Source organism: Diceros bicornis, chromosome 11 (genome assembly GCF_020826845.1).
Source record: "Diceros bicornis minor isolate mBicDic1 chromosome 11, mDicBic1.mat.cur, whole genome shotgun sequence".
Classification (NCBI taxonomy): Eukaryota; Metazoa; Chordata; class Mammalia; order Perissodactyla; family Rhinocerotidae; genus Diceros; species Diceros bicornis.
The window spans coordinates 21,323,668-21,345,181 of record NC_080750.1 but is presented as its reverse complement, the minus strand read 5'-3'; the positions used below and the strand labels follow the sequence as shown (position 1 = coordinate 21,345,181).

The 21,514-nt window shown below is 36.9% G+C and overlaps 1 protein-coding gene across 4 annotated transcripts in view; it reads right to left on the bottom strand.

Moving 5' to 3' along the window:
• Positions 1 to 562: 562 nt before the first annotated feature.
• The window catches only part of C11H4orf33 (chromosome 11 C4orf33 homolog), a 31,097-nt gene continuing 10,145 nt past the window's right edge, over positions 563 to 21,514 (bottom strand). For 3 of the 4 annotated variants that reach the window (XM_058550063.1, XM_058550064.1, XM_058550062.1), the window contains exons 4-7: positions 18,245 to 18,305; positions 15,577 to 15,628; positions 15,260 to 15,459; positions 12,075 to 12,834 (exon numbers count right to left, since the gene is read on the bottom strand). In XM_058550063.1, the coding sequence (XP_058406046.1) occupies positions 12,729 to 12,834; positions 15,260 to 15,459; positions 15,577 to 15,628; positions 18,245 to 18,305 (419 nt within the window). In that variant the 3' untranslated portion in view covers positions 12,075 to 12,728. Of the gene's footprint in view, positions 829 to 12,074; positions 12,835 to 15,259; positions 15,460 to 15,576; positions 15,629 to 18,244; positions 18,306 to 21,514 lie in introns of those variants that run through there. The other variant, XM_058550065.1, reaches the window with a different exon arrangement.

Sequence of the window (21,514 nt, the reverse complement as noted above, 5' to 3'; positions counted from 1 at the left end):
ATTCACAACCTTTAGCTTTTTTCCATGAGCAGACCATACGGTCACTGAGAATAAATTACTGCTAAATTACTTCAGTTTCTGATATTTGGAGATAAAAGATTATAGTTATATATAACTATAACTATAATTGCAAGTTACTCGAGGGTATGAAGTTTGGTTGCCAAAGTTTTCATATCCTCTGAAGCTTGCCTTTTGATCTTTGACAAAAACCAAGTTAGTAAAAGCATTTATTACAGATGCAGCCTGGTGTTTCTTCCTCTCTGATATTCTACTACACTATGATTCATTCCCTAATCATGATAAATCCTAAGAGACTTGCATTAAGATTAGCCACCACTAAAGTACACCCGCTGCAGTGACAATTTTCAGGTGTGACAGTGCTGCAATAAATGATACCCTAGAGGCGCCTGGAAAAAAAATGTGTTTCTCTCAGCAAGTGGCTTATTAATAAGAAGTGGCTTGAACACTCATCTTCTCTGTGAGTGTACTACATAAAAATGAAGGGCTTATGAATCTTTTTTTTTTCTTCCATGTTATTTTTATTTATAGAATCAATGAGGAAAAGATCTTGGTTCAATAGCTTTATTTTACAGATGAGTAATCTGTAAGAGAGGCAGACTCAGAGAGGCAGGAGCATAGTTGACAAGTGTCCAGTCTCCAGAATCAAACTCCTTAGGTTCACACCCACTGCTCTTTAGCTGTACGGTCTTCGGCAAGACATTTAATCTCTGGAGGTCTCAGTTTCTTTTTTAAAAATAAGCATTCCAAGAATATATGACTCTCTTTGATGTTACTGTCAAAATTAAATGTTAAGTTCCTGAATGGTTCCTAAAAAATAATAAGTATTCAATAAGTATTAGATATTTTAATACTTTTATTAGTATTAGATATTTTTATTAGTATTAGATATTAGAATAAGTATTATATATTTTAATACTTTTACTGGTCAGGCAATTAGAAGAAAATCCAGGATTATTGTAGGAATACAGGACACATGGTGTTTCTACAGTATATACCAAAGCTTACCACTTGTGGTATTAATTATGTTTTTTCTTCAGGATATTTTTTCAAAACTCATTCAAAAACATATCTTTGTATTTAGCACAATTGTTACTTCCTGGAACGCTTCCATTTATAGTTTGGTTTTCTACTTCAGCAAAGCTATCTCTTCAAAAGATGTACTCCAGGTACTGCAGTGCCTTAGGGCATTATTAGAAACACCTTTCAGTGTACTGTTGAGTCAGAAATACCGCTTAACAAATATTTCAGGTGATAGGCTGCCATCAGAAAATTAGTTTTTACTAAACTCTACATTCTCTGTGAATTTTTTGAGTATAAAGTAAAAAACTAACATAAAAATACCACAGCTTTCTCAATAGCCAATAGTGTAATTATATATTATTATAATTCATACAAATAGTAAAGTGAAATATCATTTGACAATATTTTCTACTATTTCCTCTTTAAATTACACATTAGATTTATAAATATCAGCATAAAATTTACCCATGGATCCCATTATATGGAAAATAATATTTTAATTACTACCTATTTATCATGAAATCATAAGGTGAAATTTGTACAGACACCTCCCACTTTTCATAGATTAATAACTTCTGGTTTCTTATATTCCTAATACACGCGTCATCACCACTCTAGTGATGACTCTTTTTACTATTCCTTACATGAAAAATGATAGCTGGTGATAATAAATGGTCATAATCAATTGTATAAGTTCTGCTTTCATAGAACAAAATTAGGACAAGATATGATCAAAAAATGGATAGTGCCCAGGAACGATAATTTAACAAAAATATGCTCCCCATACATATATCTTCAATTAGAATATTTCTTATGTAGATGTACTCATTTAAAAATGCAAATGCTACCTCTTGGACTTGAAAAACCTTCAAAAATCCCTAGTGTAAATTACACTAATGAGGTAAATGAGTCAATACCTAGTAAAATCAGCACTCATGAAGTAAAATTTTTGACTGTGATGAGGACTAAAGGAAGAATTGGGGGTGGGTAGAGAGAACTGGAAAGAATGGAACCTTGGGACAGAAGGAAGTGGGAAGACACTCATGTTTAGGAGCCAGAAGCAGTAGCAGAAGTGGCCAGAGGAACTCTGAAAGAAATTCTATTTAAAAATCAATGCTTATTGACTGTGTACTATGTAAATAATATTTTGATATAGGCACTGCTGGAACTAGAATAAATTAATAAGACATGGTTCCTTTCCCTTTCTGTCTACTGTCTGTTTCATCTAGGACACTGAAAGTGGCTTGTGTGACAGGAAAAAAGTCTTTGTTGCAGGTTGCTGAAGTCTGAGTTATGATTTTGGGAAAAATGAGAACTCTTTAATTTCTTAAATATAGGCCCATTTTCCCAGTCAAAACTAAACAGTCTTGTCTCTCTATTCTATTTTCCAATAAGAATAAGAAGGTAAAAGACAAAGATGAAGAGATAGGAGGAGAGAAAGGTGATGTATAAATGTGTTTCCACCTCCTTACTTCCCCTAATTAAAACCAATATCATAAAGAAAAATATTTTAGGATTTTCCCTGCACACGAAATTTTTAAATATATTCTCTAAGGTTATTAAATCCAATAAACAATTAACACTGAATGCCTACTAGGTACTGAGCTCTGTGCTATTTTGCGTAGACATAGGCCCTTTAGAATTAACAAAGAGTTGTATAGATAAATAATTACAATATAATGTACTTTAGCTTGGGTTCCCCCAAAAAGCAGAGCCTGAGAAAAGGGCTGTGTGCCAGCCATTAATTTTGGAATGTGATCCTACAGAATGAGAATGGGGATCTTGGGAAAATTACATAGGATAAACAAATATAAGGTTGTGTTTTGAGCTGATCACTGCTGTAGGCAACTGAAGCTTAGTCCATTGGGGACCCTTGAGGAACTATATGGAATGCACCTCAGAATTGTCTGCCCAAAGGATAGAAGATAGAAGTATTTATCCACCAAATCCCGTCCCCATTTGGCCAAGGATGTTAATTTCCTCAAACTTGCAAGTTTGCACATATGTCAGAACAGCTGAGCAGATTTCCACAGGTGTTCCATGTAGCTGAGGTATCAGAAAAGTACCAAGGCAGAAAGCAAGAGATATGTGGTACAACTGAGGTTAGGTGCTATCAAAGAGTGAAATAGTTGGACTTAAAAGGTGGTCTGAGAAGACATGAGGTGGGACACAAGAGCTATCCAAAACAGTCTATTTCTTGTAGCATTCAGAGCCACACATATTCTATATCGAGTCCAATCTATCACATAGTCTTCAATGTAGTGGCTAGCCACCACATAAAGACTTAATGCAAATATTTAGTGGAACAAGCTACAGTCTCCACTGCTGCAAGATTTCATGTCTATAACCGACATTTATCTTCTCCCTCCTCCACCACAAATTCTTACTTCCTTCATGTTTGGCCAAGCTATTCAGTGGGTCTGGGTTGTTTGAGAGATGAGGCAATCCAGACCTTCATCCTCAAAGGGTCAGTGTCCTTAGTTGCTTTTCTTTGTCAGGCTGTCATTACTACAGTTGCCATTTAAGGTTATCACTTGACATGGAAACACCAAGAGACATCCCGATGGATCCCCTAAGAAGGACATACTCTATCCTGCCTCCATTAAAGCTATAACTCTAGCTCTTCATGGTAGCCAGGGTCAATAGCCCCTCCAATGTCGTGATTTATTTGCCTGATGAATTGCTAGCACAAAGAGCCATTCTGACTAGGTGGTTTTCATAGCTTCAGGTTCAGTAGAACACTAACTGGGTCCCACTGTGGAAGCCTTCCAACTTTACCTCCAATCCAGAAGAGCCCATAGTCACATCCTTGTGAGTGATATAGAGGGTTGTCAATTTCTACCTTCAGGTTATTGGATCATAGGTTCAGTGCAAGTACTACATGCTGAAGAACAGCAGCCCAACTTTACAGGGAGCTGTCTCTGAACTTGTATTTAGTTAAGCCTTTATTAGGCCATTTCATCATTCAATTTGGCTGGCTGCTTCCATGTGATGCAGTATATGGTAGGATGATGCAGCAGATGTTAAGATTAGTTGATTCCATGGGAATGCACCTATTTTCATATCTCCTCTACCATAAAATGGGTCACTTGGTCTGAGGTGAGACTATATAGGATCCCATGTCAGGAAATCAGGCATCCTATCAGCTTTTTGGATGATGGTGCTGGCAGAGGCACAATAGGCGTGGAAAGCAAATCCAAGTCTGGAGTATATGCTGATCACAGCACAGATGAATTGTTGTCTTTCTCAAATAGGAGTCTGATATAATCAACTTGCAATCAAGTGACTGGCAAGTATCCTCAAGAAACGGTACCATAACAAGGTCTTGGCATTAGTCTAAGCTGCTGAGATTTTGAGCATTCAAGAGTAACAGTCACTAGTTCAAGCGCGGTGAGAAGGAATACATGCAGTTGGGCCCGTGCATAGCTCCTATCCCAGTTAACATAGTTGATCTGTTCATGGATCCATTGTGCAAGCTCTAGAGTGGCTGAGGACAGATACTGGCTGACATTCACTGGGTAAGTCACTGTGTTCACCTGGTTGTTCAGGGTCTCCTCTACAGTGGATCTGCTCTGGCGGGAATTACTGTGAAATATAAAGATCCTCATGCCTTGTGCCCATTCCCTTAAGTCTACCCACATGCCTCTTTCCCAAACTTCTTTGCCTCCAAACTTCAAATCTTGCCTCAACCAACTAGCCAAACCATTTGCCAGGGGTCTTTAAATATTTGTACCTAAGGATATTTCTCCACAACACAGTGAATGACAAAGTAGATTGTTCACATATCTGCCCACTGGAAGGCTTTCCCTTCACTACTGTTATTCAGGGCCTTTCCTGAGTGGGTCTGTAGTGTGGCAAGAGTTCACTTTCATCCAGTACCAACACATTAAGGTAACCCTTCAGGCTTGGCTCTTTTCCTCCTTTGTCATTTGGCTGTAGAGATCCTCCCCTGAAGCCATGGGTGTAAGTTGAGGGAAAGGCATCAATGCAACAGAGGTAAGTGACGTGGGATTCTGGGACACCTATTCATACAACTTATTTGTGCCCTCTGGATCTGTTCAGACCTGATCCTGAAAGTAGTATTTCCATCATACGATGGATTGTTGCTATGTTCTCTTGATCGTATGACTTGGTAGATCTGATAATACCTATCTCATGATAGGTAGCTCTTGTCACACAGTCACTTGTATGCCCCATGGTCAGGTGCTCAGGCTTTACTAGAATGCAAGAGTATGGTAGGAACTTCTTTTCAAATATTCTTAGCTACAGAAGGCATGCCCTTGCTCCAGAAACCTAAAGAGTCTGCACTATATCTCTCCTATTGGGGCTTTCCAGAGACTCTACCCCATATCCTTATTCACCACAGACACTTTTAGCATTATCAGATCTACTGGGTGACAGGGCCAATTTTACCATAGCCAAAACCACTGCAACAATCTCTCTTGCTCCTGGGAACGACCTTGGGGGGTAGGGGGATGGACCTACTGGACCTAATATGAGATGTTCTTGGCCAGGACTCCTTTGATCACCTGGATTCCATGTGCCCCATTCTAACAGAAGGCCATAATGGCAATTCAGGTCCCTTACTATCAGTGTCAGCTCAATCACTGAATTCACTGAATTCAACAGTCCCCAAATGTCTTAGTAGTCACATTTCTTCAGACTAAAGTTATTCTGATTAAATGGCCACAGATCTGTCTAGGGAAGAATTAGGAGAATATTTATTGCATATTCTTGGGGTGACATTGCTGGTTATTTTATCAAGGGGATCCAGCATCTCTTTCAATCAATTGGCTCTGGGTCTGAAAACTGGATTAGATCTACAAAAAGTGTGACAAATCAAAATGATCTATTCTAAGAGCTGAAAACAGCCTTCTGTTCACCAGCTCTCAATTTTTTTTCTGGTATACAAGTCAAGTTGGCTGGCTACCCATATCACCCTTAGTACACCTTGGACTATTAGCCATAGTCATGGATATCTGATGTTAATACACTCTGATTGCCACTCCAGCCTTGTTGTTCATTACAGTAATTACATTCACATGGCTTCTGTTAATTAGTGTCTCCATAGGAATCTGATATTCTGGAAACTTATCATATTCATCAACACTAGACATCCCAGTTCTACGGCAACATTGTCTACTCAGTCTCGGGCCACAGAGGCTATCTATAGTTACCTAGGTCATCACTGAGTTTCTCAAGAATAATGGTGCTCCCCTCTAAGTCTCTTCTCTTCTATTCCCCTCCTAGTGAACACAGTCAGATGCTGGGTTCTCTGGTCTCATATTACATTCTACATTTATATTCTAACATTATCATCTCTCCAAGCTATTGACCTTTCCTCAATGCTCCACCAAGGCAATTTTAGTATTTCTGCCTCACATACTATAAGCCACCATTATAGCTAACTTCAAGAAGTCACCTCAGCAGCATATTAAGATAACTTTCAACATAGGAGACCTATCAAATCTGGGCATTCAGTCTCCTTTGTAGTGTAGCTACCCTTACCATTAGCTTCATTTTCCACACTGTCTGCCCTTCAGCTGCTGGAAATAGGGCTTATTCATATTGTTGCCGTGCATCTTTCTGATGCTCACATTGTGCCTTGAGTTTGTAGTTGGCAATTTTCCTTTTTCAAGGCTTCTAAAGCCTTTCTCAAAAAGCAGTCAACTCCACCTTCAAAAAACTCCAGTGTTCCACAATAGTTATATCAGACAGTTAGTCCAGTACAATTGTTGTCTAGGTGGGGAGACAGAGTCCTGGTGCTTCCTACTCCACCATATTCCTAGAATCCTCTCCAAATTGTCATTTTTTATTAATGGAGAAATATCAAATCAAATTACTGCAATGTCAGAATTGTTAAAAAAAAAAGCAGTCAACTCCACAGTCCTTATTATTACCAATGCCTCTATGTGAAGTGCTGTCATTTACACTGATGTTTGACCCTGACCAGCTCCTCAAGCCAGTCTACCACCAGCGAAAGTCTTAGTAACTGTGATGTTACAGCAGGGTCATCACCACCACCAGTGGGGCCCATATCACTGAATGCCCCATGAGTGATACAGTTCCTGATTCCCATCCTGATGGGCTACTTTCTAGGGCCACTTCAGATAACAATTGACTTAGCCTGGGTTCCCCATAAAGCAGACCTGGGACAAGGGCTTACATGTAGGTTGATTTTGGTAAAGTAATTCCAAACAGGAGTAAGGAACCAGGAAGAGCAAACCAGGAAATGAGGGAAAGGCAATATAAGGCGTGTTATTAGTTGGCCACTGCTGCGGGCAACTGGAGTTTGACCCCTGTAGGGACCCTCTGAGGAGCTGTGTGGAAGGGACCTCAGAACTGTAACCTGAGGGATGAAAGAGAGGAGTATTTACCCACTGACTCTCATCCTCCTTAGTCAAGAGCTGCCCCCTGGGGCGTTAGTTCCCTCACATATCCAGGGTAGTTTAAGTATGATGTTGACATAAATAATTCCTAATCAATCTATAAAGCAAAAGTGGGATGATTTTATTATATGAGCTAGTTTTGAGGATGATAGCCCAGGAGAAAATGACCTTAACCAAGGAAGGAAGCACTCCGAAGAAGCGAGCTGTACAGAGTGCTTGTATAGCATCTTGGAACAAAGAACATACATCACATATGACAGGAATATCTCCTTCACTACTGTCATGATATGCTTTGCTAGCACAGCAGGCCAGTGGTCACAAGATGAGCACAACATTCAGTAATTAATCTTTAGTTTCTGGGAAGAAATATTAACTAAAATGGAATGCTGATATGGGGGAGGCATACATCCCTATCTTTAAGAGCATCACTCTCAGCTTTGGGACATTGCAAATGTTTAAAGCAGATGTACAATGCATGCTCGACAGGCCACATCAGGCTTTTCTGGAAAAACAAGGTCAGGCCGAATTAGTTTTAAACCAAATGGCTTTCTCATATACCACAATATATATTAACTTTTCTTATTGCTTTTCATTTATTCATCAATGAGAATGGCTAAGTGGGTTCCTGCACATGTTCCACACAGCTAAGGCAGAAGCAAAGCCCTGGGGCAGGAAGCAACAGATAGCAGTGCAGCTGAGGCAAGGTGCTGTCAGCTTGCTAAGTGCAACCGGTTGCTGGAGTAAAACGTTAGGCTGAAAGGACGGGAGGTGGATCAGAAGAGCTTTCTAATATACAGTGGGATAAGTGCTCTGATAAAGGAATGTTAAAATACTATGGAAACAAATGGGAAAGAGGAGATGATCTTTGGACTTTGAGACATAAGTAGAAGTGTTGAGGGCTTATTGTAATTGCTTCACCACTTGTACCTTTTCTTTTTCTTTTTAAATATCAGATTAATTATATTCATTATCTTCTGCCCCAAAAGCCTAACATTTTACAAAGGAGGAAAAAAACTTAAGTAATTTTTCTCTGGCAAAATTTTTTTTAACGTCAAAAAAAATATTTGGGGGCTAAAAATAAAAAGTGTATTTCCCCCTGGACTGTGACTTATACTTTACTGGAGCTGAGAGAAAGCACCTGAATAAATATACAGACTGTGCAATCTATTCAGGTGGTGAGAAGAGAGAATCTGCATGACACTGTAGTGAACAATTCAAAACACAGCAAGGAAATGCATTCATGCATACATTAAACAAAGGAATGATTATTCTTTCACGGTCCTGAAGTTGAAAAACAAATTTGAAACAGCTATTACAAACACCCACTCTCAAATACTAAGTTTCTATAGGGTGCATCATTTCTATCTTACTAATGGACAAATTTTCCAAAATTCTGTGGTTGAACTGCATGCTCCTTTCAAAAGAAAATGTTTATATAATGTGTTTTTGCTTGCTCGTTATTGGAAGAAGGAAAACATTTCTTATCTAGATAAAAGAAAGTTAAGAGATGTTTTAAAAACATCTAAATAGATAAAAAGAAGATACATATTAGGTTTTAGAAAGTTCACAAACCACAACATTCAAATTCAATATTTTATATGGTTGTGAATGTATCTAGAATATTTGTGCTTTACTCTTCCCTCATAAACAGCTATGATTTATATCTGAACCTATGATTCAGAATGATTGATTCACTTCTCAAATCAGGACACTCTAAATATATCTTTTTTTTTGGATAGTTTTATATACATTTATAAAATTATTTTAGGTAACTTATAAATAAATCATCCAAGATTATTTTAAATATGTCTTTCCTAACCAAAACTGGCATATCATTACCACAGCAAATTAGTTAGTTGCTATTGTCAATTTTTAAAATATTTTCTGAATTTATCTAAGATGCCTAACACTGCCACCATGATATGCAGTTAGAAAGATACTTATAGTGCCTTTTGTAAAAGCCAGCATTTATCTTACACTAGCTCTCTTTTCAGACAGAGAACACATTTAATAAATGAAAAGAGTTAGTTGATAAGCCGTATTTAACTGGCATTAGTGATAGTTCGAGGGAAAAATATAAACTTGAAGTTAACTCCATTTTATTTACAGCTTATTTTATAACAGTATTTTATTAAGGTATAATTTACACATAGCAAAATCACAAATCTTAAATATACAGCTTGGGGAATGCTGACAAATGTATGCAGTTACATAGCCATCAGCCAGATCAAGACACAGAACACTTCAACCATCCCAGAAAATTCCCTCATGGCCTGTTTCCAGGCAATTTAAATCCCCTGTCCTCACCCAGAGAAATCATTGTTCTGATATTTACCACTATAGCCTAGTTTTGCCTATAATTGGCCTTCATATAAAAATAATTATACAGGATGTTGTATCTGGTTTATTTTGCTCAATACAATGCTTCTGAGATTCATCTGGGTTGCTGCATGTATCAGTAGTCCATTCTTTTTTATGAGTAGTATTCTATTGTCTGACTATATCTACAGTTTCTCTATCCAGTCCCCTGTGGATGGAAATTTGATTGTTTACAGTTCTTTGTTATGAATAAAGCTGCTATGAATATTCATTTCTCTGGAGTATATACCTAAGAAGGAAACTGCAGAATCATAGGGTAGGTGTGTATTTAACTTTATTAGAAATTTCCAAGCAGTTTTCCAAAGTGATGGTACCATTCTACATTCCTACTTATAGTGTATGAAAGTTCCAGTAACTCCACATTCTCATTAATGCTTGGTATTGCCGGTCTTTTTCAATTTTAGCCATTTAGCCATTATGTATATTTTTTAATTTTGGTCATTTAGTGGTATCTTGCTGTGGTTTTAATTTGCATTTTCTTGATGGTAAGTGAGGTTGGGAGCCTTTCTATATACTTATTGGCCTTTCATATATTTTCCTCCGTGAAGCATCTGTTCAAGTCTTTTGCTGCTTATTTGGCTTGTCCTTTTATTACTGATTTGTAGGAGTTCTTTATATATTCTGAGTAAGAGTCTTTTGTCAGATACATGTATTTTAAATGTTTTATTCCTATCTGTGGCTTGCCTCTTCACTTTTTTTTTTTTTTTTTTTTGTGAGGGAGATCAGCCCTGAGCTAACATCTGTGCTAATCCTCCTCTTTTTGCTGAGGAAGACCAGCTCTGAGCTAACATCTATTGCCAATCCTCCCCCTTTTTTTTTCTTCCCCAAAGCCCCAGTAGATAGTTGTATGTCATAGTTGCACATCCTTCTAGTTGCTGTATGTGGGATGCAGCCTCAGCATGGCCGGAGAAGCAGTGCATTGGTGCCTGCCCGGGATCCGAACCCGGGCCGCCAGTAGCAGAGCGTGCGCACTTAACCGCTAAGCCACTGGGCCGGCCCGCGTCTTCACTTTCTTAATGGAAACTTTTGATGAACAGAAATTTTTATTTTTGATGAAGTCCAATTTCTCATTTTTTTTCTTTTTAGTTAGTGCTTTTTATGTCCTATTTGAAAAAGATCTTTGTCTACCCCAGATTGTGAAGATTTTCTCCTAGAACTTTTTTCATTTCACCAGTCACACTTAGGTTAATTTTTCTGTAAGTTGTTAGGTAGAGGTCAATGTTCTGTTTTTTTCATGTTTTTTCAGTTATTCCAACACCATTTGTTGAAAAGACTATCCTTTCCCTTTTTAAATACATTGGCACCTTTGTCAAAAGTCAGTTGACTGTATACAGTCTTCTTTCTGGTTTCTCTATTCTGTTTTATTAATATATTTGTCTCAATCTATGCCAAGGTCACATTATCTTCATTACTGAAGCTTAATATTAAGTCTTGAAGGGAGGTACTGTAAGTCCTCCAATTTTGTTCTTTTTCAAAATTGTTTTGGCTATTCGAGATCCTTACATTTCCATATAAAATTTGAATTAATTTGTCAATTTCTTGTCAATTTCTACCCTAAAAAAGCCATCTGGACTTTTAATTGGGATTGCATTGAATCTATAGATCAATTTGGGGAAGTAAATTGGCAGTTTATTTTCTCCTGTGTAAAGAAGTCTCTAGGCAGGCAGTCCAGACATGACATACTATTACTCTATTGCACTGTTTGGAACCCAGGGTCCTTTGTCTTGCTACTCAGCTATCCCTGGGTTGTCTCTTCATTGACACAAGGTAACTAGTGTTACCTCAGATATCAATTCTGCAACTCAGGAAAAAGGATGATGGGAGGGCAAAGGAGCAAAGGTAAGGCAAAGATGAGTCTTTCATCTTTAAAGCCTCTTTTCTGGAAGCCCCACCTAACACTGTATACTTATATCTCATTGACTTAAACTGTTTTATAGTGTCATTTCTATCTGCAAAGGAATCTGGGAAAATGTAGTTTTTGAGCAGAGCCCCTAAAAACTCAAGTTCTGTTCATAAAGAAGGAGAGGAGAAAGTATACTGTTGGGTAGACAACTAGGTATCTGTGCAAGTAACAAAGGTTCTTCTGCAAGACTGCTAATCTCTGAGTTAAGAATGCTGGTGGAAGGACCAGGTTTGGTGGAGGAGTTCATAGATGATCTATCTACTAGATAACTTCAAGCTCTGAACTATATTATAACACAGAATTTGAAAATTCTAGATCAGGAGTATTTGATGTTTACAAAATAAAATGAAGACATTTTGATATCTTGTTTAACAGCATTAAGAAATGTCATTTATTTGTAAATAAAAGCAGAATCTGTTGCTCGAATTCAAGACTATTTCATTCCATTTCCTTCTACAGAGTAAAAATAATCATAAGACTGAAAAAACTGCTGGTTAAATAACACGTATCTTAATAATGCCTTAACAGATGTAGATGTCCTGTTCAACTGAAATATTGTTTCATTGTTTTCTACTCATTTCAAGAATGGACAGAAGATTCCAAGTAAGGAATTATTGTCTATTACATGGAGCTCAAAAATGTGCAAATAAGATGTTCCAGTCTCAGGCTGGCTGAGGTTTAGGGACGTGGGAAGACAAATAATGATTTTGGTTGACAGAGTCAGGGATATTTGGGGTGACGGTGATGCAAGGCATACAGTAGAACTCATTGACATGATGGCTCCTAGATTAAGTGACTGAGAAAATAGTTTAACTTTGTAGATAAAATCATCTACAAACTTTATATTTTCTTGTTCATACACAATTTGCCACAGAGATACTATATTTTCACTGAGCTCTATGAAAATATTTGTTGTTGAAATGTGTTCATGGTATCTTGAAAGAGATTATACTTATTATTAGTTTACCTTAAAAGGTATAGAGAAGAAATGATTGATATGGTCATCTACTACACTCCTATATATCAGGTTTCTCTATCAGCCACAGGTCTGATTCTGGTTGTTTCCATTCTTCTCCAAGCAGTGAGTTAAAATTGAAAGGCTTGAAGTATTCCAGGCGATGGCTACACATAAAGAAAAAGAAGGTGGGAATTGAAATGAATTATGCATTTGTGAAATAGTTGTCCTGAAGGGCTATTTATTTTGGCACATCTGTAATATGACAACATTCTATTTTAAGAATACCTAAGGTAAGATGTATTCTATGTGTAGAATTTTCTCACTCTAGCTATCAAACATTCAGCTCTGAAAACTTTCACTCACATCTCAAAGCACTCTCCTTTCAATTCTGCAAATAGCTCCTTCACAGCTAGGGGGAGAAATAAAAATCAACCCTCAAAACCGGACTCATTCCTTCTAGCCTTAAACAAATCATATTACACTCTTATAGATGTTAAAGATCTTATAGATGTTTTTATATTCGAACTTTGATGCAATTTGTCAGTCATATAAAAATTGTTTTAAAAAGTTTCAGCTCCGTAAATTATAGACTCCTTTACCAAAGCAAGAGAGGTTAATGTAAGAGTGTTAATCCTAGTTCTTTTCTTTTTTAAGATTTCATTTAAATTTATTTCTGTTAACATGTTGTAAACAAAGGAAATCAAATACAGAAGTGATCCATAATAATATTAGTACTTATTTTGAATAAAATACATTTAAGCTTTCAAACATAAGTACATAGATTGCATTTCTTTCTTTTTTTTTTTAAATTGAGGTAACATTGGTTTATAATATTATATAAATTTTAGGTGGACATCATTATATTTCGACTTCTGTATACACTACATCTTGTTCACCACTAACAGTCTAGTTTCCATTTGTCACCATACAAATGGCCCCCTTTACCCCTTTTGCCCTCCCCCCACTCCCTTCCCTTCTGGTAACCATTTATATGGAAGATAAAAAAGAAAAAAAACAGAAACCTCACATAGGTACCTAGTTCTTTTCTTTCCAGGGAAACCATTTAACTATTATGAAGCTTTCTACTGTGGCTTAATAAGAAGAGAAAGGCTTAGCTAACATGCTGCAGTGGAACTCAGCTCTAGGAAATCTCTCTGCCCTGGATCCACCCTGGCCAATGGTATAATCATACTTTTACCTGGAGTAAGCCTCCAAGAATGTATGTATCCTCAATGAATACAGGAAAACATTAGGTGGTGAAGAGCCCGAGAAACAAGCCATCTTCAAATGAAAGCCCTGAGTGAGTTGCATCTAGATTCCTGTCCCACTCTGCCCACCTGGCCAAGCTGAACCAGTTTTAGAGTCACAACCATCAATCCCAGATGAAGAGGTTAAGGAAACAACAGTGAAGGAAAAGAGAAAGGAAGGCAGAAAGAGAAAGGAAGGCAGAAAGAGGCTATCAGAAAGGATCAGGACTGGGGAGAAAAGCACAGGGAAAAGTGTGTCAGGCAGAATAAACGAACAGGCTACAAGAGAGGAAGGCAAAGCAGAATGAAGTAAGAGCATGACAGGAAGGGGAGGCTAGCAGGGAGAGGAAGGACAATGTAGCATTGTCCAAGGCTAAAAAGGCAGGAAGTCAGTCCACCACTGTGCAAAGCCCACTAGGACATCTCTGTCAGGCTCTTCTAATCATGCAGACTCACCAGACTATCTTGGCAGCACCGAATACACTCGGAGAGATACAGAGCAGGAATGTCAGCTTGCCCCAGGACAGCACCTGGCTTTCCTCCCTAAAGGAGGAGTGTTTGCAGCAGTCCATGAAGTAGTCACAAGGCTGGGCAGGAGCTATATACTCCTTAAGTGGCAGCTTCAGGTGCAAAGAGATGAGACTCAAAATGGGAAAGTGTGGGAGACCCCTTGGCTTAGATACCTGCTGCCCCACAGGAGCCAACATCTCCTGTAATAACTCCATAGGTATAGCTTCCAGGGTCCCCACAGGGAACATGACTGTCAAAGGGAAATCCCAAGGCTGTGCTGGCCCCACCAGGTATTTATAGTTTATTCATAATTCCTCTCAGTCCAGATGCAATTTACCAATTAGGGGTCATTTTTAGCATAAGCAATATTGCCTAGAAATATAGTTGACATTTTTATGTTCACGAAGTTACCAGGGGAAGAGAATTAGAGAGGTAACTGAAGGTCAGATTCTCAAGCAGCAGGAGGAAGGATTTATTAACCCTTCACTCACACCAGGAAACATGGATGCCTCTGGCCATCTAGCTCGCAGAGGGCTCATAAAGAATTTGCAACCATACTTCTACACCAGCTGTCGCAATACTCACTAAGCAAGTCTTTTCTCATACTGCTATGGAAATAGAAGTGCTCTATTGGCAGCAGTGAGAGAGACCATGTCTGTCCAAAGTCAGTCTGTCAAGTATTTACAGAGGACCATCAGGGAACATAGGACTCTGCTAGGTGCTTGTACACATATGTCTTCTTTGACCAAAAAATGTTACTACTGCTCTATCAAGAATTAATTTCCAAAAAACTCTTACAGTTGGAACATATCTTCATTTATTCTCTACTTACAAATCAGGTTTTTGTCCTTGTTGCACTTCTTGCTGAGGTACAGGGTAAAGAGCTTCATAGCTTCTTTTATCTTTTGATCCATGAATTGCAAATGAATTGAATTTTGTCACATTTGGTGGAAAATAACTCCAAGGAAGGCAAGCTTTGCCTTCCCATTTGGTCTCTCCTCTGGACACTTTGAATGACAGAGGAAGTTCCTGCTACAGAAACAACACGCGAAACACAAGAGGTATATTCAGGTTTACACTTTTAACATTGTACACATATATATACATATCTTGTACACTTGATTTTGTCTCATCTTTCCATTTACTTACTTTCCACACATTTCTTCTTCCAGAGAGTAAAAGCACCAAATGCTGTCCATGGCTGTCAAAATGAAAATTCCTCATGAGTGTTTGAAAGAAACAAACGTTATTTTCTTCACTATCTTTCATATCTGCAATGTGTGTGCTTGTAATTAAATTGCCAAATAATTAAAATATGTGATATTACTATTGGATAATTATAAGGAGAGCCAGTGTGTTCAGTTACTTAGAAAGGACATCTTTGAGTTTACCATTTTCCAGACAACCGCAATCAAATGCATAAAGCTACACATGGTCAGATTGCTTTTTTTTTTCTTTTTTTAGTGAAGAAGATTGGCCCTGAGCTAACATCCATTGCCAATCTTCCTCTTTTTGCTTGAGGAAGATTGTCCCTGAGCTAACATCTGAGCCAATCTTCCTCTATTTTGTATGTGGGTCGCTACCACAGAATGGCTTGATGAGCAGTGTGTAGGTCCGCACCCAGGATCTGAACCTGTGAACCCTGGGCTGCAGAAGCAGAGCATGTGAACTTAACCACTATGCCACTGGGCCAGCCCCTCAGATTGCTTTTTATATTCTTTAAATAAGAAATTATATAAAAGACTTCAGTTGGTTAGATGACACAAAGCATGAAAAAGGGGCAGGGGAGTATCATGGTATGTGCAGTTCATAATAAAACCAGTTTCAAAAACTAACGTACCCTAAGGGAAGCAGGCACCAATTACCGAGGCTGAATCCAACAACTTTTCTAAAGGTTATTTCTGTAAGAAGCTGTCTTGAAGCTCATTAGGAAGATGGAAAGTAAAAATATAGATTGTCTAAAACTAGTCAACAGGCTGAAGACTGTCCTTGACTTGTCTGTCTCTTGTGTTTTCCTGCTTTCTACCATCAGCTCAGACACTAATGTCACATTTCCAAAGAGAAACACAATATATTCTCAAAAGGAAACTCTAATAAGAGAGTAGAATTGGGATTTGCCAGGTCAGTAAGAATCAAAGGATTTCAAGCTGTTATATGAAGCAAATTTGTTGTCTCTGGAAAAGACTATATATAAACATTTCTACACAGATGGTCTGTTGTGAGCTTTTCAGGGAGGACTTCCTTCAGTAACTACTCTAACAGAAGACAAGTATTCTTTTCCAGTTAAAAGTTCTCTGCTTATTTTTATTGTTATTATGCAACTTCAAGAATATCCTAGGAGGAATAAAAGTTCTTGCAAATTAAAACAACAATATTCTTCATCTTGCTTTCCTAGAGGTTAATTAACTATTACAAGAGTTGACTGCCTGAAGCAAAACCATAATTCTTGATTATTAACTGTCCTTATATATATGAAACCAAACTACTCTGAGGATTTTTTTAACTTTTAGAATTTGTTAATTTTATACATATGGTAATTATATAATTTCTTAACAAAAGAGAATCTGATTATCCTATTCATCTAGTGCTAAGTCATCACTTTATGAAAATAAACTATCATCTAATAAAATTAAAACTAAGTATGAAACTTTAGAATTCTAGCAAATACAAGTTCTTCACTGTCTTCTAGACAAGTTATAAACCTATTTGCCTTAGCTTTCTCACCTGTGTGGTGAAAGTAATCACACAATTGTTGAAATTTTCTTACCTCACATGACAGTTTAAGAGAATTAATCATAGTTTTCAATAAAGTATTTTGGCATGTTAGTTGAAAGGTGACACACAAAGATATATGATTATTCTGAAAGACATAATTGCAAACAGCTACATTTTCCACTCCAGGGTTAGCAAGAAATCAAAATAAGGGGAAAGAAAATGATATGTAAAATCTCATTTAAATTTGTTGTTTGTGACTCTCTGCCCAGCCTACGAAAGGACAAAGGCTACTGGATATTAGACACTGAGAGGTATTTAAATGTCATTTAAAATGAATAATGGCAATATAAAGAAATATTTCATTATTAAATATTTTACTAATTTAGAATTTGTTATAATTTAAATTACAGGTGGGCATAAATTTACTTTTCCACATCTACAGGAACAAGTTGCCAACTAGGTAAAGAGGGTTCCCAAGGGACTGGTTAAATTTGAACAAAGAGAGTCCAAGGTTAATATTTTTAATGAGTCTAGGAAAAGCCACATGTGATTTAGTTTTTATTCCTGGCACTGAACACAAAGTGACACAGTATACACTCAATAAATGCATGACGAATAAAGGAAGGAACACATGAACACATAATTATGTAATACATAAAATTAAAGTTTAATCTAGTCATTAAAAAAATTCCCTAAAAAAACATTTCATAAACTAGTTCAATTCATTATATCTATATGTCTCCCTTTATTTCTGAATAGCTAATATATAATAATGCAAATTTATAGAGTAAATAATGAGAGTTTATATTTTATAATTATTTTTAATTTTGCAAAAAAAATTATCTTTAGATTTATTAGAAAACTGCCTACATTAGTGAATTGAAAATAATAACATAATATTTTCAAACATTTATAATATATTCTAAAAATTATACATTTACTTGAAAATAAGGAATTATATATAATTCAGATTAATTCAGATTAGCATTCCCCCTAGTTAGTTGGAATTAGTGAGCTTTTACTATGGTCATATGATTTCTAACTAGAAAATTATGTGTTCAAATTATGTAGTAACGAATTAGAAAAAATACTTTACACTTACGGACAAAGTTCAACTTCTAAATACTGTTCGGTTAGGTCATTCAAGAAAAATGCTTCCACAACTTTTGAAAACAGAGATATGACATATTAAGAAATTTAATTTTGCTTCAAACATAAATAATTTATTACTTTAGAATATAAAATGAATTAACTCATTATTTTTAATTATAACTCTATCACCAATATAAAAAGGGAAAAAGAAAATAAACATACATTGCCTGGAAGAAGAGAGACATAGGAAATATATCATCAACTTTTTCCCATATCAGATTGCCGTAAATTAAAAATATTAATAAAGTCTAGTGCTGGTGTGGTTGTAAAGAAATGAACATTATCACACAGACTTTGAGCCAGTCATCTTCTTCTAAGAATTTATCCTAAGGAAATAATCAAACTTGGAAAAGAAGTTAGTATAACGCTATTGATCAAAGTATTGCTCAAAAATTGGAAATGATCTAAATGGTTATCTCTAGGGCTGGCCCAGTGGCACAAGCGGTTAAGTGCCCACGCTCCGCTGCGGTGGCCCGGGGTTCACCGGTTCGGATCCTGAGCGAGCACCGACACACTGCTTGGCAAGCCATGCTGTGGCGGCGTCCCATATAAAGTGGAGGAAGATGGGCACGGATGTTAGCCCAGGGCCAGTCTTCCTCAGCCAAAAAGAGGAAGATTGGCAGATGTTAGCACAGGGCTGATCTCCTCACACACACACACACACACACACACACACACACACACACACAAAATAAATAAATAAATAAATGGTTATCTCCTATTATATAAATAAACCTCCTATTATATAGGAGAGCTATTAAATAAATTATGGAATTTTGTATTCCATGCAACAGAATACAACACAATCATTAAAATCAAATATATAATTAAATATTTTTTGATATGGGAAGATATCTATGATATTTGATGAGTAGGCTGCAGAGCAATGACCAAATACACAGGAAATAAAAATGCACATGTGTGCCTGTGCCTAGATGTCTGCAAGATGTGCACAAAAATGTTATGACTGGTTATCTCTGATAGATGGAACACAGGTGGATGATTTTTCTTTTCTTCATAATTTCCTGGAATTTTATGAGCATGTGTTATTTAAGAAAATGTTTAATTATGAAAGTAATACATACTTCTTATAAATGATTAAAACAATACTAACACACATGAAGTAAAAAGTCAAAGTCCTTTTCTTCCCACTTTGCTCTAAAACCTGTTCTTTGCTCTACAACCTGTCCTTTTTATGTCCTTCTAAAATCTATTTTAACTGCATAGATTTTTAAAAAATAAATATGGATTCATACTTGCCTACAACTTGCTTTTTTCACAAAAAAAGTTTCCAGCACATAGATACCAAATTCTTTTTAATTACTGCATAGTATTCTTCTATAGAATATCATAATTTATTCACATAATCCTTTATTGATGGACATTTACGTTGTTTCCAGTTTTCCATGTGTGATTTTTATAATAATAAAATATCTAAGATATATACATAGCTCCATCAACAATTCAGAGAGTCTTATTGTCACTAAGTTTTTTACCTAAACAAATTAGAATGCCTTCTGCAATGGTCAATTTTGTGTGTCAGCTTGGCCATGGTACCCAGATATTTGGTCAAACATTATTCTAGATGTTTCTGTGAAGTTATTTTTAGATGAGATTAACATTTAAATCAGTAGACTTTTAGTAAAGCAGATTACCCTCCATAACGTGGTTTGGTCTTATCCAATTGGTTGAAGACCTTACGAGAAAAAAGACTGACCTCCCCTGAGCATGAAGGAATTCTGCCAGCAGACCACCTTTCGACTCAAACTGTAGTATCAACTCTCCCCTAGGTCTCTAGCCTGCTGGTCTACCCTGCAGATTTTGGACTTGCCAGCCTCCACAATTGCATGAGCCAATTCCTTAAAATAAACCTCTCTCTCTTTCTCTACACACACACACACACACACACACACACACACATTCTATTAGTCCTGTGTCTCTGGAGAACCCTAATACATCTTCTGATTACAATTTTCCATCATCACCTTACAATCATTTTTTCACCTTCTCTGTATTGAACACTGTATCAGATTCTGGAAGTAACTTGGTGAGCTCACAATCTAATCAGACACTAAAGTGGATAACTTTAATAAGAATATCCAAATGGAGGGATGTATGAGTTGCTACCATAGAAAAAAAGAAAACAGACGCTTAGCTCAAAAAAGCTGTTTAGGGAAGGATTCCCGGAGAAGGTACTATCTAAGCTCCATCTTGAAAGACAAGTTGGAATTGGGTGAAGAAAAATGATGGAAAGGGCATTCTAGGGCAAGAGAGTAGTGTAACCAAAGACACATGATTAGGAAATATCGTGCTTTATTTAAACAAGCAGTTCAGTGTTACTAGGTAAAACTTTAACGCAGGAAGAAGTGATGCTGCAAAGAGAATAAGGGGCCAGGTCATGAAAAATCTTATATAGAGATCATATTAAGAAGGGTAAAACTTATCCTGAGAGGACAGGGAGTCTGAGAAGATTTTTCAGTAGCTGAATGATGAGTTTAAATTTTCATTTTAGATAGAGCACTCTGGCTTCCAAGTAAAGAACAGACTTAAGGGCAAAAAGACTATTTAGGAGGCTCTGACCTAGCACAGGTAAAAGATGATGAAGGCCTAATCTATGCCAGGGATGGGGGATGAAGAGGAGGTATTGAATTAGAGAAACATTTAGGAGGTGAAGCTGGTAGGACTTAGTAAATAAATCCAGATATGAAGAGTGAGAAAGAAGGATACCTTGGAAAGATCTCACATTTCTATATTTGGTGATTGGATGTATTATAGGGCCATTGATTGAGATAGGGCAATTAGGAAAAGAAGCAGGCTTGTGAGAGTAGTGGATGAGTTGAGTTTAGGACTTGTTGAGTTTGGTGTCTGTAGTAACCCCAGTAGATAAGTCACGTTGGTGCATACACCAGTAGAAAGCTGGTATACACAAATTCTGTATCAATAAAAGACAACATATGTTTAACATATGATAAATTAACACTGACAAAATGCACGCTATACAGACGGATTAGAGAAAGTAGATGTTAGTATGGACTAGAAGAGTCATCAAAGGTTTCTTTGAAGAAACGAAACCTGAATTATATCTTAACTATGTGCATTAGAGGCAAGAGGAATAGAATGAGAGCAAGTACATGGGTGAGAATATGCATGGACAGTAAGACCATTTGCCTTTCGAGAAGTCAAGTCAAGAGCTTTGGGCTGAAGAAAGAAAGAGTGCTCT